The sequence below is a fragment of the Melampsora larici-populina genome, assembly GCF_000204055.1.
Source record: "Melampsora larici-populina 98AG31 unplaced genomic scaffold MELLAscaffold_8, whole genome shotgun sequence".
Lineage (NCBI taxonomy): Eukaryota > Fungi > Basidiomycota > Pucciniomycetes > Pucciniales > Melampsoraceae > Melampsora > Melampsora laricis-populina.
Genome location: NW_006768772.1, coordinates 580,533 through 595,637, shown reverse-complemented (window position 1 = coordinate 595,637; position 15,105 = coordinate 580,533). Strand labels below are relative to the sequence as shown.

Below are 15,105 nucleotides of genomic sequence, written 5' to 3'. Positions count from 1 at the left end.
TGAACTGGGTGCTCTTGAGTGCTGAATTGAGATGCATGCATGCGCTTCTCTATTTTAGCCTTCTTGTGTATCATTCGGCTTCCATCGGAGTTTGTTTCTATTTTGTTGTATGCAGTATGATATGCGAGCGCCGAGAGCGTGGGAAGAGACAATCGGCAACAGGTTGTCACCGTGGCGAGAGAAGAAATCCGATTTGGATGCGCCATGAGACGAGCTTGAGGAGAAAGAGTTGAGATTGGTTTTACAAGCTAGAAGTAGAAGTTGAGCGAGCTCATCATTTTGAGTCTCAAGGGAACCGGTGTGCGTCCAAGTTCTTCAAATCTTTTCGTCAGAATACCAAGGAAGCATGTAAGAATTGCTTTTTAAAAGTGTTTGAAAAGCAGGCATAAGAGTGTAGACAGCATATGTATTAAATGTCAAAGTGCACACACATAGAAACAATAGCAGGGCCAAAGTTCAAGTGCTTTTGGAAAGCATATGGAGTTGATAGAACTTACAAATGTTGCAGAGTACAATGGCAGCTTTTAGGAAAAAATCATGATTGTGTTGGCTTACATGAGCTGTTCAGGGGTGAAAAGACATGTGAATACCTTTAAAAAGGAATGATAAGGCCTGCACTTTGAGAATCTTCAAAGCTGAAGCTTCAAAGCTGTGGTAGAAATAGTTATAGGGGTTTTTGAGGAGTGGTAGAGTACAATGGCTTCTTTCAGAAAGCATTATTGATCATGCTTGAATGCAAGAGCCCACAAGCTTACCAACAATCACATGGCTGAGGTTTGAGTGCTTTTGGAAAGCATAGGTCTTTTGTAGAATTTATGGAATAGGATAAGTTGAAAAGCTATTTGAAAGCATAAGGATTATGGTTGCGGACATTTAAGGCATCTGAAGAGGTAAGGATAGCTTTGTTGCTTTTGAAAAGCAAGTGTGAATTGCTGTTGAAAAGCATAAAGGTGTTAGTTGGGGACGTCAGGATTGCTTAAGCTGACAAGAAGTGCTTTTGAAAAGCACACATTCCCAAATCAAAGCCTAGGTGTAGAAAATGGCAGGGCAAAAAAATATAAATAGAGCACCAATGGATCAGCCAACTAGGGGGTTTCAAATTTGGTTTCTTTGTGCGTAATTTTTATAATTGCGGACAAGTTGCTCATAAAAAAACTCCTTGTAAAACCATCATGTTTTTAATTTGGGACACCTAAAAAGGTCTTTAAAAAATTTACGCATATTTTACGACAACAGGCAAGTTGTTGTAGCCACTAGCGTAAAAATAAGTAAAATTTTCCAACTTGAAACCCCTAATATGAAACCACACAGTGCATTCCTTGGGTCCCTGTGGGATCAAATGCCCCTTGTATATCCAGAAGGGGAATGTGTTAACTTAAATCCCTGTAGAACCTCTACTTTAAAGCAGAAATTTCAGCATGAAGGCTGGCAGAATTTTTTAAGGGGGGCTTGAGGATTTAAGTTGATTAATGATACAGAACCTGTAAAACACTTTTGGGTTGGTTTTGACCACTGTGGCAACCACTTTTTTCAAAAGAAGTGGACAATCATTCTCAAATTGGCTGCACGCCGCAGGAATGGAATTGACAACGGACCGGATCATGGTATCAATTTGATTATCAGTCGGTCCTTTTGCCATTTGAAGTTCCACAAGTCAGGTTGTGGGCACGCTATATTTTGTGTGGGCGTGCCAGGGCTGTTCTTCTCTGTTTTTCTACATTTTCCTGCGCCTAGGCACCACTAGGCGCGCCGGGCGCGTTTTTGTTAGAAAGAATCTGCTGCGAGCTGAAATGCTGCTTTTTCATGAAAGTACCACAGCACCTTCAAATCCAAAGGAGAGATAGATTATTAATTGTCATTAGAGTCCTACCACTCTTGTTGACAACTACAATATTGGTTGGACTTAGAACTCCTGAGCTTTGGCGTGATTTTCAAAAAGGCGCGCCGAGCCAATTTTTACATGTTCTTCAAGCCGGGCGCGCCATTCAAAAGGCGCACCGATGGCGCGTTGTTCACACCGCGCCCACAACCTGATCCACTTGGCTCAGCAAGAACTTTGAACCAATCCAGGTCCAGTTCACTACCGCTTGTTCAAGATTTCAACATCGGTTTCCCATGTCTCTTGGTTCAACGAAAGCCATCCTGATTAACAACCTTCGACCTAACCTGACACTCTTCACTGCACCTCACTGCACCCTCTGCAACGTCTTTCGCACCGAACTTTTGAAACTCAAGGACTCCTCTACCTACCCCTACAATCAATTTCAACTTTCGTATTACAACATCCGAGACTCCAGTTTGGAAGATCATAAGCTCTATCGAAGGGCCTATCAGTACGATATACCTGTACTTCACTTAGATGGAAAGGAACTTATGAGACATCGACTTGACATTAAATTACTCACTCAAAGACTGCGCGAGTGGCATCAACTTGCTGCCAAGGATACATTGGGTCAATCGCTTTACGATTCAGAGTAGACACTGTGGTTCAAGAGAAGGACAACATCGGGATACAAAGCACAAGCTCGGGCACGTGCCCAGAAGTCCGGATTTCGTTTTTGGCTTTAAAATTGGACTCTGATCTTCTCATCCTCTTCAGAAGCTGACACGATGTCAGGCTCTTACTCAAGCTCCATACACGACCCGTACTCCCATCACATTCCCGCGGTCCTTGATGTCAAGCGATTGGAAGCCACCATACCAGAAGACTATACCTTTACCAATTCAAACGAGTATGTCTCTCAGCCAACACATTCACAATCATCATACTCGCTCGATTGCAATGATCCGATTTCCGACCACCTCCCATACCTCTTTTTCTTTGACACTAGAGCACAGGCGGGCTCGCCCGCCCTTAAACCTAAGTAGTAACCTCAAATGAAACAGACACGGAAGGCGCAAGCAAAGGCAGAAGTGTTAAAGATCAGATGACTCAGCCTGAAGCAATAAGCTTCACGCTTTGAATTAAATGATTTATTTCTACAGACAGAGGAGAGTACAGTTCACTCATAAAAAATGTATATTTAAGATATATCATCCTATATTGCATTTATATAGTTATCAATTGCGTAGGGAGCCACAAAATAAATGAAATAATACATGATACAGTGGAAGGGAAACACAGATGGCTTCCTGAGATATAGTATAATCTTATATTTAAAGAAGTTCCAGTGATCAATTTTGACTTAATTGCTAGTTTCTGCTGAGTATGAATCCTCTCGCTCGTAATACCAGCATCCAACACAAAGACATGAGGTAATCCACACTTTTGGACTTCAACTTGAATCAACTGAGCTCGATCTTGCAACATCAAAGGATCATGAGTAACATAATCTTAAAGGATTATAGATTAGAATAATTCACCTTTAGGTTGATATGAATCGGGTGCACGGTAGCTCAATATCTCAAATATACAGGCTGAACAGATATATGTAATTGGTGACAAAATGCAGAAAGCAGGTTATCTCAGTTATTGAGTGGAATTAAAGGAGGGAGTGTGAGTGAAAAACCGGACCAAGGATAGGGCTAGGTACAAAGTAGAAAAGTCTCACTACCTTTCTTTTACTGATCAAGCATGCCGTGAGCGGAAGATTCATCCAAGTTGAGTTCAATACTGATATATGATCATACCATTTAACTTTGATCCTGGTTCAGAAAAATTGGAAATCGGTTCACATTTCATCCAACGGCATGTACTTTTCTTCAATACTTCTTCAATATCATTCCAAACCAAGTCGGAGAGAACAGACAACTAACACTTTTTTGAATCTTTCTGTGGTAGGCTGTAGTCGCTCAAGATGTTGATCTGGTCGGTGATCTCACTTTCGGTCCTAGTACTACCTCTTTCATGATATACGATTCTTAAACCTCTACCAGAAGTTCAACCTTCACTTCTTTGACGTGGTATAGATTGCATGATACATCTTTCTTGTACGATCGTTGGATTTAGACCTATCACATTTGGATCAGGTTGTATAGTGGAAGAACCATCAGTAATATGTAATCGGTAAGTAGTTTTTCTTTTTGTACAATCAACTTGGATCTTCAAAATTGACATACTTGATATTTTGATTCTTTTGAACAACAAATTGGAAACAAAACATAACACTCCAATGGAAATCGGAAGTGATAATTCATTTTCAGTAGGAGGTAGAGTATAGGGTAGAGTAGAAGCCAAATCAATCGGATCACATAACATTTTCAAAAGTAAATGTAAAGTTTCATCAGATATTACCATAAGCGATCATTGTATGATAGGAGCGGGTTGTAAATTAGTATCAGAAGTTCAGAACCCACCACTTCAGGTTTTTGAAAATGGGATCCTGGAACCGATGGTCTTATCAGATGAACCTAGGATGATAGGATGAAAACAGGGTAACATAGATTGATAGTGAAGATATACAATGTGTTGTAGCAGAAAGCGCACCATTACATATCAATTGTTAGAGAGTCCGGTGCTTAAGCTAGTCGGATGGAAGGATGAGTAGAAGGATGAGGCCAGGTGTAATGCAACCTTCTTAAGAAAGATTGAATGTCGGATGGATGGGCCAATTGCTATACACGCAGATGATCATCAATAGAACAAACCGGACTGGGAAAAGTACCGACTGGTCAAATGCTAAGCAATGGAGCACTTAAGAAATTGGAAAAGTGGGGAGGAGAATGATCATGTTGGCCACCGCGAACAGTATATACAATGGGATTATGGTATGCGGGTTGGGGAGGAGGAGTGAGGTAATGCATAGAAGAGGGATGACTAATTGGTAAAAGTGATGTCTAATTTGAAAGTAGTTGAGTGAACACTTACTAAAGGTTAGTTGAACAATCATTTATTGCGAGAATGCAATATTCAGGAGTAAAATGAGGCTGCGAATGGAAAGATAGTTCGATGTAAAAGATATAGAACTTAAGATTAAAATGGAGGTGTGCATGCAGGTGATATTTGATGCGTCATGGCAGTCGAAATCATGTACCATAGGAAGGGATGCTTTGGAAGTCAATAAGGGTACTCAAAGTAAGTATGTACGTGTACATACTTTTTGCTATATACTTTTTTTGGCGGGGAAGACGAGGCCAAAAGTATATTTTTTTCTTTGTCCCCGCCAAAAAAAGTATGTAGCGAAAAGTATGTAGCGCTACATACTTTACTTTGAGTACCCTTTATATACAATGTATCGGTTTTAAATCTTTATCAAACATTGTGGAACCCATATACATATTCCAGTTGACAAACTTCATCTATCAAGATTTACGGTACTCAAAGCTACATAGTTACACGTATATAGTTGTCGTATATACCTTTTTTTGGCGGGGAAAATAAAACGAATATACTTTTGGACTCGTTTTCCCCGCCAAAAAAAACTATGTAGCAAAAAGTATGTACGCGTACATACTTGCTTTGAGTACCGTAAATATATAGGATTTTGTGTTATTTAAGACGGTAAAGGAAATATGATACAGTAACAAAGTCAATGGTGGTCGAAATAAAGTACCGTAGGTAGGGATGATTTGGAAGTTCATGTATAAGATTTTATGTCAAATGAGGCAGGAAAGGAAATAGTATCAAGGTTAAGGGAGACGTTACTTGAATTAGGCATAGGGTGGATGCATCAGTTTAACAGCACCAATAGGGGAATAAGCGAGAAGGGAATATTGAAAGCTCACAAGAAAAATGCTCAATCCAAATTAGGCAAAGAAATGATGTCAAATTAACAAAATTCGAATATAGGAATTATGAGTGTCAAATGCGGATGGAGGCAACTTTGCATTTAGGATATGACACTGAGAGATGTCTTAATGCGGAGGAACAGGGGGAAAGGAAGGTTCAAGGGGTGGATGGGCGTAATTTTTGAGTATAAAAAGAGGGTTACTTTGCGGGACCCACTCCTCAGTTATCTACAGAACTGTTGGGTGGTTATTTTCGTGATGGGATTCGATCTATGAGTTGTATCCTCACCCACATGGATCTCTCTTACATCCGCGTCAGAGAGATCGTAACGGGGGAGTGGCGGAGCCCTGCCATCGGGTTGGTTTTCGTGAACCAACCGCCCGGCCGGCCTCGCGCCTTCAGGCCCGCCCACCCTCCAATTTTGGAACCCTGGTTTCGTCTGATTGAGCTCCGGGACCCCATCCTAGGCAGCACGGTGCTCGACTCGTCGCCTAGCCACCTGAGCTCACCCATCACGACGAAGCCCCGACCGTGTCTCTTATTTTAAAGTTTTCTCAACTCAATTGGTACTGATAAGGTTTCAATTGAATGTATGGTTTTGAACCACCTTGTACAGCCTAGTTCCACCGCATTTACGCTGATCATGCAGCCTGCCTTCCCTCATCTCTCGTCTAGCGCTCGCATGAACTTGATGGTATCCTCCACCTCCTCTTCCGAGTATGCCTTTAGGTAGCGAAGGTAAGTCAAGGATTTCCACCTTCCTTGTCTCGCGATCGTTTCCATTGGTGTACCTAAATTATAACGCACTGACGCTCCTCCTACCCTGAAAGAGTGGCCTGACCAGGTTTCTAAACCTGCTTTCCCCCAACTCTCGCCTGCTAGTTTCAGGAACCGTGGTTTTGTCAAGGCTTTCACCTTCCCTCCATTCGTCGTTCCGAAGATCAAATCATCGCGGTCTGCTCTTTCATTTGCCAATAAGATTCTCTCCAAGGCTGCTACGGGATCTAAGACGTTATATTGTTGTTGTAGGTGGATTGTTTGGATTTCCTCTGTTTTCGCCGTTTTTGCTTTCTGTAGGTGCAGCTTCGCGGAACGTCTACCATCTTTTTCTCCAAATTCTACATGCCTCCTTAACAACGCTCCTTGTTCTGGCCTACTTCTCAGCAGTTCTCTGAGTCGTGCCATTCCCCAGAACGCGATCAGTGCCACTGCTCCTACTAACTTCAGCTCGTCGGATTTGTCGTAAGTCTCTTTAAATAGTTTATACAACTGTGGAATCATTATGGGTCGCTTATTTGTGACCAGTTTTTTCTCTTCCTCTAGTTTCTTCGTTGCTCTTATTAGCACTGCTACGAATTCGGTGTCAGCTGACGGTCGTTTGGTATGTCGTACCATGCTCCAGGCTCGAATGCCATCTAAATACTTCTTAATTGTTACTGACGAGATCTTCCGACTTGGGCCGTTATCTCTCTCTATCTTCTACTCTCCTGCCCAGGCTATAAACTCGTAGATGTCCTTGTCTGATATCATCTCGTTCTCGTCGAAGTTCCCTGAAGTTTTTTCTTTAAACTCAATGAACTTGCTCATACCACTTGAGTAACTCTTCAGAGTACTTTTCTCCCAACCACTTGTTGCTGCATGCCTCCCGGCTAACGACGTCGCTTCCTTCGCGTCTTCAAAGTGTTTTGGGAGCACCGGTTGAGTTTCTCTCGGCATGTTCTAGTGTGGGTTCACCTGTCGTTCTAGGTTTAGGTTGGGTTGCAGCGGCAGATTGTTGGACGTTTTAATGTCTTTTGGGGGCACGATTTTGGGCACGAGGATATGGGTCAGGTTTATTGTTCAAATTTCATTTCTATTTCTATTCTTGTCTCACGTATCTCCGTAAATCTTTGGGGACATTGATCATTATTTCATCTCTCACATGTTTCGATGAATCAAAACCTCTCGAGAGCCTGTCTGCGGCATTATCTTTGGACCTCACCCTTTCTTGCTTCAACCCGCAATCAAGCTCCATCATCACATCCTGGATTTTTATCCACTCTCTATTTACCCAGCGGTTTTTGGATTTACCATTTCGTACCGCTCCTTCCGTCACCACGTTATCCGTGAGTACTAGGAACTCCTGTCCTGCTACCGGCATCAGCCTGACTAACATCAACAGTCCTAAACGTAGTGCCACGGTTTCGGCCCACGCAATCTCCTTCCTTGAACCATCTGCTTCAACTCGGTTCCATCCGCTCCGCAACTTGAACCTCGCCCATTTCCGTCCTATTACAATGCCAATGCCGTAAGAGGTCGATGCATCACCAACCCATGCAACATTCCTGACGCCCGGACTCGGTATCAACCTCCGTGGGTTTGTTGTGGTAAGTACCTTCAACCACGTCTTCAAATCATCTCGTACCTCCTCTGGTATGTCTCTTAACGCCAGTTTGTGCACCCATTGTGCCATCCAATGATACATTGCTACGCAATGGCATTTCAGCTGAGGGTAAATCAATGATGCATGAGCTAGTCTACCCGCTAATTTCTCGACTTCTTTGTGATTTGTTCTTTCCAGTGCTATAAAGTTTTGAATTTGCGAAATTCTTAGAAGCCTTTTTGAATCTTGTAGGCCAACAGTCTTATTCTTACCGTCCCATACCATTCCTAGATATTTCTGTTGGTAATCGAACTCCTTCCATTTCTTTGGGTTCGTCACTACTCCCAGTTTGTCGCTGAGTTCTACTACGTCTATCATCTTAAACTGATTTGTTCCATTGTCTGGTTTCACGAATAAGGTGTCGTCCACCCACCGAAATGCTCGGGTGAAACCGAATTTCCTTTGGACTATCATTTTCCATGTGTTGGCTGCTTGACCGAATGATCCGCACCCTGCCACCCCGCCGAACGTGATTCGGGTGTCCAATAGCACTTTACCATCAAACGTTAGGATCATCAAATATGGCCATTGGCCTGGCCTTGTCGGGATTTGTCGATAGGCCTTTGCCCAGTCGTAAATCCCGAGGAGAACTGGGTAGTCAATTGAAAGTAGGAATTTCACTACTTTGTCGAAGTCATCCCAAGAGGTGATGAAGTCATCCTTGTCTACCATCGCATTCACTGAATTGATTGTTGGCTCCTTTCTTGGAAATGAGAGGTCGTTTATTGGCCTCAAGGAACCGTCTCCATTAGTTACAGCTCCTAGGGGGTTTGTACGGAAAAATCCTAATTTCTTGTAAGCTTCTTCTTTAGTGAACGGGCCAAACATCCTGCCTGCTTCAATTTCTTTTTTCAGATTCTCCTCTATCTCCGCTTTAGCTTGGAGGGCTGACGAGTGATTTGGCGGGCAATAGTATAGCATATCCGGGAGGTGGATCTCAGGTATTCCTTGATCAAAACCTTCCAGGAAACCTTTCAGAATGTGGTGTTTTTCTCGCAACATGTTATTTGCTTTCAATTCGCGCTCCCACACCTTGAGATTCATCTCTCATCGTACCCCAGTCGGCCACTTTGCCTTTGTTTTGATCTTACTTTGCGTGTGGTTAGTCTTTTCCTTCCCTCGCTCCACACGTGATTCAGATCTCACTATACAACCGCCCTTGGGCACTGGGCTTTAGGTACGACACAAAACCGCGAGTGAAACAAGTCGGTAGAGCGGGGCAGAAAAAAGGGGGGCTCATGTCAGGATCATGGTGTGTCTCTCACTTAGTTCTTAATCATACTGAGCAATCTTTATAAAGTTCATTTCATTTCATTTTGTTTGTGATCTCTAACTCACTAAGTCCTTTTTTGATATTTCCCGTACTTAGCACCTTTAGCCCCATCCCGGCTACGGCTACGACTTCTGGCTTTCTGATAGCCGCTGTATCCTCTGCTTCTCTCAGGACTCCTATCGCAATAGCTCCTCTCATCGTATTGACGATCACCTCTAGAGTAGTCCTTTCTATATCTAGACGACGCTTCTCTCTTAGCTTTCTCGGCAGCCTTTTTTGCTCTGTACTCCAAAGGGGGTAACCACCCCTCTTTCTTCTGGTACATTAACTCTGTTTTTGCCACTGTTGATGTCAACGCCCCCGTCTTCGTGGATGAAATTGATTTTGGGAGGCCTGTCTCGGGGTTCAAACTCTCTCGTGGTCCTCCTGGGGCGTAAGGGTTTGTGAGAAAGACTCTCTTGTTCAGGTTCTCGCAAGTTTGCTTCACTTCATTGAGAATCGCCGTCTGAATTTTCGAAATGTTGCAAATGTTCTTGTCTGTAGTGGCACGCATTACGCCTTGACGGATCCTCCTGCAATATCGTAACACCACCATCCATCCGGCCTCCTCTCTAAGTTCTATCACCAGCTGTTTATGCTTTTCAAACCTCTCGGCCTGCGTCTGCCAGCCTTCTTGGCGTACATACTTTATGAACAACGACATGGCATCTAGCCATTGTTCATATTGCATTGTAAGTTCGTCCATTGGTGGATCTCCGCTATAAATCCTCACTCCTGCTCCTCCTTCAAGGATTTTTGAGTCCGACAGGGCTTTCCTCGTACTCCACACTTGATGGTCTTGGATTAAGAAGAGTTTATTGAACACTGATAGGGAGATGTAGGCCTTGAAGGTTCAAAGGTAAACTTGCAGCATTGGTGATAACTGGGTGAGTCCTTTCAACATCTGTACTGACTCGTCGCACAAGATCCGTCGTCCGTTCTCTATCACATCTCCGTTTGAGAGTACCATTCTACCCTTCCCTGACTCGAGAAGGGCCTTTGCTAAACCTTCTTCTTCCTCTGAATTCACTCCTCCCGAAGTTGGTGGTTCTGCTTCTATTCTAGGTGTTTGAATTGGTATTATCGGAGCTTGTACCATTCTTCTTCTGTCTCCACCAATAGACGATTCGTCTAATGACTCCTCTTTGATCAACCTGCGTGGTGCTGGTGGGCTTCGACGAAGTTGTCTTTTGTCGCGGAGTCTAGTGGGCGAGCGGGACCGCTGAGGGTCTTCGAGCTCTTCCTTGTTCCTGGGCGACGAGGATCCTCCCTTTCTTCTTTGGGATCTTCCCCTTGGTTTAGGGGATCTTCGCCGAGGGGATTGTTGGCGTGGAGATGGTGATCTACCTCTACCTGAGGGTGAAGAGTCTAGGGAAGAATCGTCTCGAGGATTACGCCGTTGGTGGTGTGGCACGGTTTCTTGTCTTGTCACGGTTCTAGTGAAGCGGTTCGTCTCTTCCCGCGCTGGGTATCCTCTTTCGCCAAGGTCTGTTCCTGATAAAACCTGATGTCCGATCTGGCCTGTTATGGGATCTTGGCGACGTTGTTGATCAAGAGCAGGAAGGGGTTGTTGTGGAGGGAGAGGTGGAGGCTGCGGCCCTGCAGCTGCAAGCTGTCGGTGCGAGGGCTGTCGGCTTTGTTGGTGGTTGGGTAACGGTGACACTCTTCTCGCCGTCAGTAGCCGACTTGGGCCCGCTGATGCGTTACGACTTTGCCCTCTTTCCAAGAGAGTAGGTACGCTTGGTGCAAACATCTGCATGAATTCTGCGAGGATTCTCGCTCCTTCGGCTCTATCGACCGCGTTGTTACTCGAGTATAGTTCCTCGATTTGCGACTGCATGATGATCGCTCTGTCACCCTCCGCTATTTCAAGAAAGGAAATGGCACTTGTAAGTATCTGCCTTTGATTTCCCGTATAACGACTTTCGTTTATATGCTCATCGTGCGTTGTTAATTTGTAGGCTTCACCTCTCTGAGAGTGAACATGCCTCTCCCAATTTGTAGCTGGGGCAGCTCTTCCCACCATTCTCGCTCCACACTGGGTAGCCTAGGTTCAGGGTTTGAGACAAGCCATGTAATATGCGCTTACGTCTGACAAGACACATGGATATGTGCTTACGTCTAGCCTTCCTGGGGATCAACCCTGGCTTCAACACAATAGGTTCGTTTCAAGGAACTTCCATTCACACGTGGGATGAAGACTGATGACTGATGATTAAGAGAAACAGGCTTGAGTATAAAAGGGGGTCAAGAAGAATTCACTAACCTAGAGATGAAATGTCTTCCCCGTCGAGATCGTCTTCTGAAGAGGACTGCGTTCTCCGACCTTTACCCTTGTTTTTTGGTGTAGGGGGTGGCCTCCACGAACCATCCCGTTCCGTATCAGACGAGCCTCTTCCGTTCAGGACTTCCGGTTGGATCTCCTCTCCGTCGATGTTTCCACCTGTGATCAACAGCATGTCGTCTTCTTCCTCACTTTCTTCTTCTTGAATATCTTCATCTGGATGTTTTCTCTTCAAAGTTCTTTTCTGTTGTACTAAGCTCGGGCCTGGCTCCACTCCCGTAGCTTGGGATGTCGATCTTGTTAGACGAGCTTCGGCTTGTGCAATCCTTGCTTCCATTGTCGATTAATCTGGATCTTGGGATTTCTAACGGATATTAAAAAAAACTTTCCGACGCTGTTCGAAAAGATTGGAAAAGATCTTAAATGAGATATGATGAGGATGAGCCTTTGACGTTGCTTTGCAAGGTGAAAATCTTCAAGTTGAGAATTTTGGAACTCCAGTTCCAGCATATCTCAACTTGTCTTGCACGGGTCTCCGTGCGCGTGTTGGTGCACGCCCTCACCTCCGCTAAGTCACCGTGGGCTCAAGAACCACGGCGTGCCTTGTGGTTCTATCAAGGAAATCAATTTGTTTGATGCGCACCTCGCCAGCAAATCATGATTTCAAAAGATTTCTGATGGCTGAAACTGAGGTGCGTACTGTGTAGATGTAAATTTGTAAGGTCCAACCTTCAAGTGATACGTCAGTGCTTATGCTCTTTAGTACTAAGGCATAAATGCTGATATTTTGCTTGAGGGGGTGGGTTTTACTAATTTACATTTATTTAATTTAATCAGCGGCAAATCCGCTGGCGCTTCCTCACCATCATGTCAAGATGGCGACTCAATTCTCTCCTATACTTATTGTCCCCAAGCTACTCTAGTCTTGGGGTCTACTGACGACAACAAATGTGCACATCCATCCACCATTTGGAGGTGTTTCAATTGCGGTAATGCCACTCATGGTCTAGCAGGCTGCCAGGAACCTAGAAATGAAGCTCTGATTAGGTTATCAAGGCAGATTTTCCAGACCCAAAAGCTTAGTACCAGTGGAGAGGCTGATGAGGACTGCAATCAGGCCAACCACAGTTTATTGGCTGACATTGGTGTAAACCTCCTTGACCGACAGAGAGAGCTAGCTGCTAGTTTTTTTCCTGGTCAAGTAAGTGCCGGGCTTCGTGAAGCTCTGTTTTGGGATTCAAATCTTGAACACGCTGATCCCGATTTTATGGATCCTGAACAGCTGATGCCTTGGTACCACTGGTTTGAAAAGTGGGGAGTAAGTTCATCATTACCTGTGGTTGAGTGTTTGATGGGGTTTGACATGATACTGATGCAACTTACATACAGTATCCGCCTGGTTACGCAATTCTTGAGACTGATAAATTGGACCCCTTCAAGGCTGTAACACATCGTCTTGCAGAACTTGATGAAGATCTTCCATGGACTTCAACTCAGGTGTTAGAGATGCATCGAGGTGAATCACCACCGCTGAATAGCAATGAAGAAGGTTATGATTCAGATGAGGAAGTGCTTTGACTCCTTCTACCTGAACGAGCTGTCTCATCGGTTGTTGTACCTCCCAATCTACCTCTTGATGTCACCAGCATTGACGCTCCTCTACCTTCCAGCCCGCCGCTTTTACCATTGTCCTCAGGCCGGTCCCGGCGCTTACGTATTGTCAAGTATAGTGGTGCACGGTTTTGCCATGATCATTTGCCAGTATATAATGGCCAGATGTTGAAGCGCAAACAAACTTGTAAATGTCTCTCCCCTGCATCCTCCTCTCCTCATCCATCTAAATCGCGATATTCCAAAGACTTGAAAATGAGGCAACCTCCGCCAACACGTCCGTCTTCCTCGCGGCGATTTGTACCCTATCCACCTGCAAGGCTATCTCATCTCGATGTTGCTCCGCAAAGCCGGAACAACCCTTATTGGAAAGGGGTCAGAAAAGAGGTAGATCTCTCACCCGAGTCTTTGACCCCACTGCCTCATTGGTCTTATCCCCACTCTAGTAGTGCAGCTGATACTACTGATAAATTCTTTGATGGCCGTAAGAATCATCCCTATGTTAGAGAATTCGGTCGTCCATCAATCTGACCGTCCAAGTCTTCATCTTTATCTTCACAGGTCCACTAGAATCAAACTCACGGTCCTCCGCACCTTCCGTCTACTCACAAAATTCAACATCTCCCAGTCCATGGCGATCCTTGCGAAATCCAAGCTCCACTGAACATAGTAATGCAACACCTGGATCATCTACATTGCAACCATCATTTCATCCCTATACTCAACACCGGGTAAGCTATGCTGCGCACCGCAACAGGCCAAAACAGCGCGGCGTAGCTCTTTGAAAAAAGTGTTTTTCCCAAACTTGGTAGCGCAACACTCAAAATGACCAAACAGCAACGCTGCAGTCAGCAGTGTTGCTCCAAACCGCTGCGTTACAGGCGCAACACGCTGTGCAACAAGCCAAATCAAGTGCGACCAAGGAAAAAATTAATTTCAATTCAAAAACAACCTTAATGATAGTCGAGAAGTTATTTAAATAAATAAAAGGTACTGAAAAAGGTAATAAAATCAATAAACGAGAGTAATGAATACTAAAACCAGCAAAAGAAACAAAAAAGTGAAACAAAAAAGTAAAAATGTTAAGATTAAGTCCTAGGTATTCCCGTGGCTTTGAGTACCTTTGTAAGCTCATCAAAAACAGTTCCAAGCTCCACACCCTCTCTCAGCCAAAGCCTGCTTGAGACCAGGGTTTCAATCGTACAGGCAATCAGGCTGCCTTGACTGCATGAGCACACATCGGAAGCACACAAGAATATTCTCTCTGCCGCGCATGATGAACCCGTTGATGCTAGGTAATCCCTAGCCATAAGAGCCAATACCCGGTATTTTTTTTCGTGGGCCTAGTGAAGGAGAAGTTACAATGAGTATCAGTACCAGTGAGGACATCATCAAAAGATTAGGAAACTAACCTTCCACCAGAGTAGACTGGCTTCAGGTTTCTGAAGCTCATACTCGTCTGTCTTCATCTTGTCCGATCCATGTAGGTAAATTTTCATAGGCGATTCATCACCTTCATCAACTTCAGGTTCCTCTTCAGAATCGCTGCCAAATATATCTGGTTTTGGTGAAGAAGTGTCTGAAGTTTTCAAATTGTTTCCATGTTCGGTTTGAGATCGGGTGGGTTTGGTGAGAGGTGAAGATCGCTCATAATCTCGGTAAAGACGTCGAAAGGTGTTTTCGGCTTGCATGGTCACTGAAGACGTGTCTCCAAACCACTTCACAAAAAATTTAAGTCTGAAAAAAGGGTGTAGCATTGTGGCCATGACTAGAGTCTCACAACCAAGGGCCTTGTTAAGATAGTCATT

The 15,105-nt window shown here is 44.2% G+C and overlaps 3 protein-coding genes across 3 annotated transcripts; 2 read left to right on the top strand and 1 right to left on the bottom strand.

Moving 5' to 3' along the window:
- Positions 1-2,115: 2,115 nt before the first annotated feature.
- MELLADRAFT_61056 (uncharacterized protein) lies at positions 2,116-2,478 on the top strand (the record flags this gene model as incomplete). The annotated part of the gene is made up of 1 exon (XM_007407285.1): positions 2,116-2,478. One exon carries the CDS (start codon positions 2,116-2,118, stop codon positions 2,476-2,478), a length of 363 nt encoding a protein of 120 aa, XP_007407347.1.
- Positions 2,479-10,255: 7,777 nt separating this feature from the next.
- MELLADRAFT_95837 (uncharacterized protein) lies at positions 10,256-12,023 on the bottom strand (the record flags this gene model as incomplete). Its single annotated transcript, XM_007407056.1, has 3 exons — positions 10,256-11,449; positions 11,522-11,532; positions 11,669-12,023. The coding sequence occupies 3 exons, from the start codon at positions 12,021-12,023 to the stop codon at positions 10,256-10,258; spliced, it is 1,560 nt and encodes a 519-aa protein (XP_007407118.1).
- A 611-nt stretch (positions 12,024-12,634) lies between these two features.
- MELLADRAFT_95836 (uncharacterized protein) lies at positions 12,635-13,828 on the top strand (the record flags this gene model as incomplete). Its single annotated transcript, XM_007407286.1, has 7 exons — positions 12,635-12,675; positions 12,734-13,004; positions 13,103-13,235; positions 13,284-13,484; positions 13,545-13,574; positions 13,618-13,684; positions 13,744-13,828. 7 exons carry the CDS (start codon positions 12,635-12,637, stop codon positions 13,826-13,828), a joined length of 828 nt encoding a protein of 275 aa, XP_007407348.1.
- Positions 13,829-15,105: the final 1,277 nt, after the last annotated feature.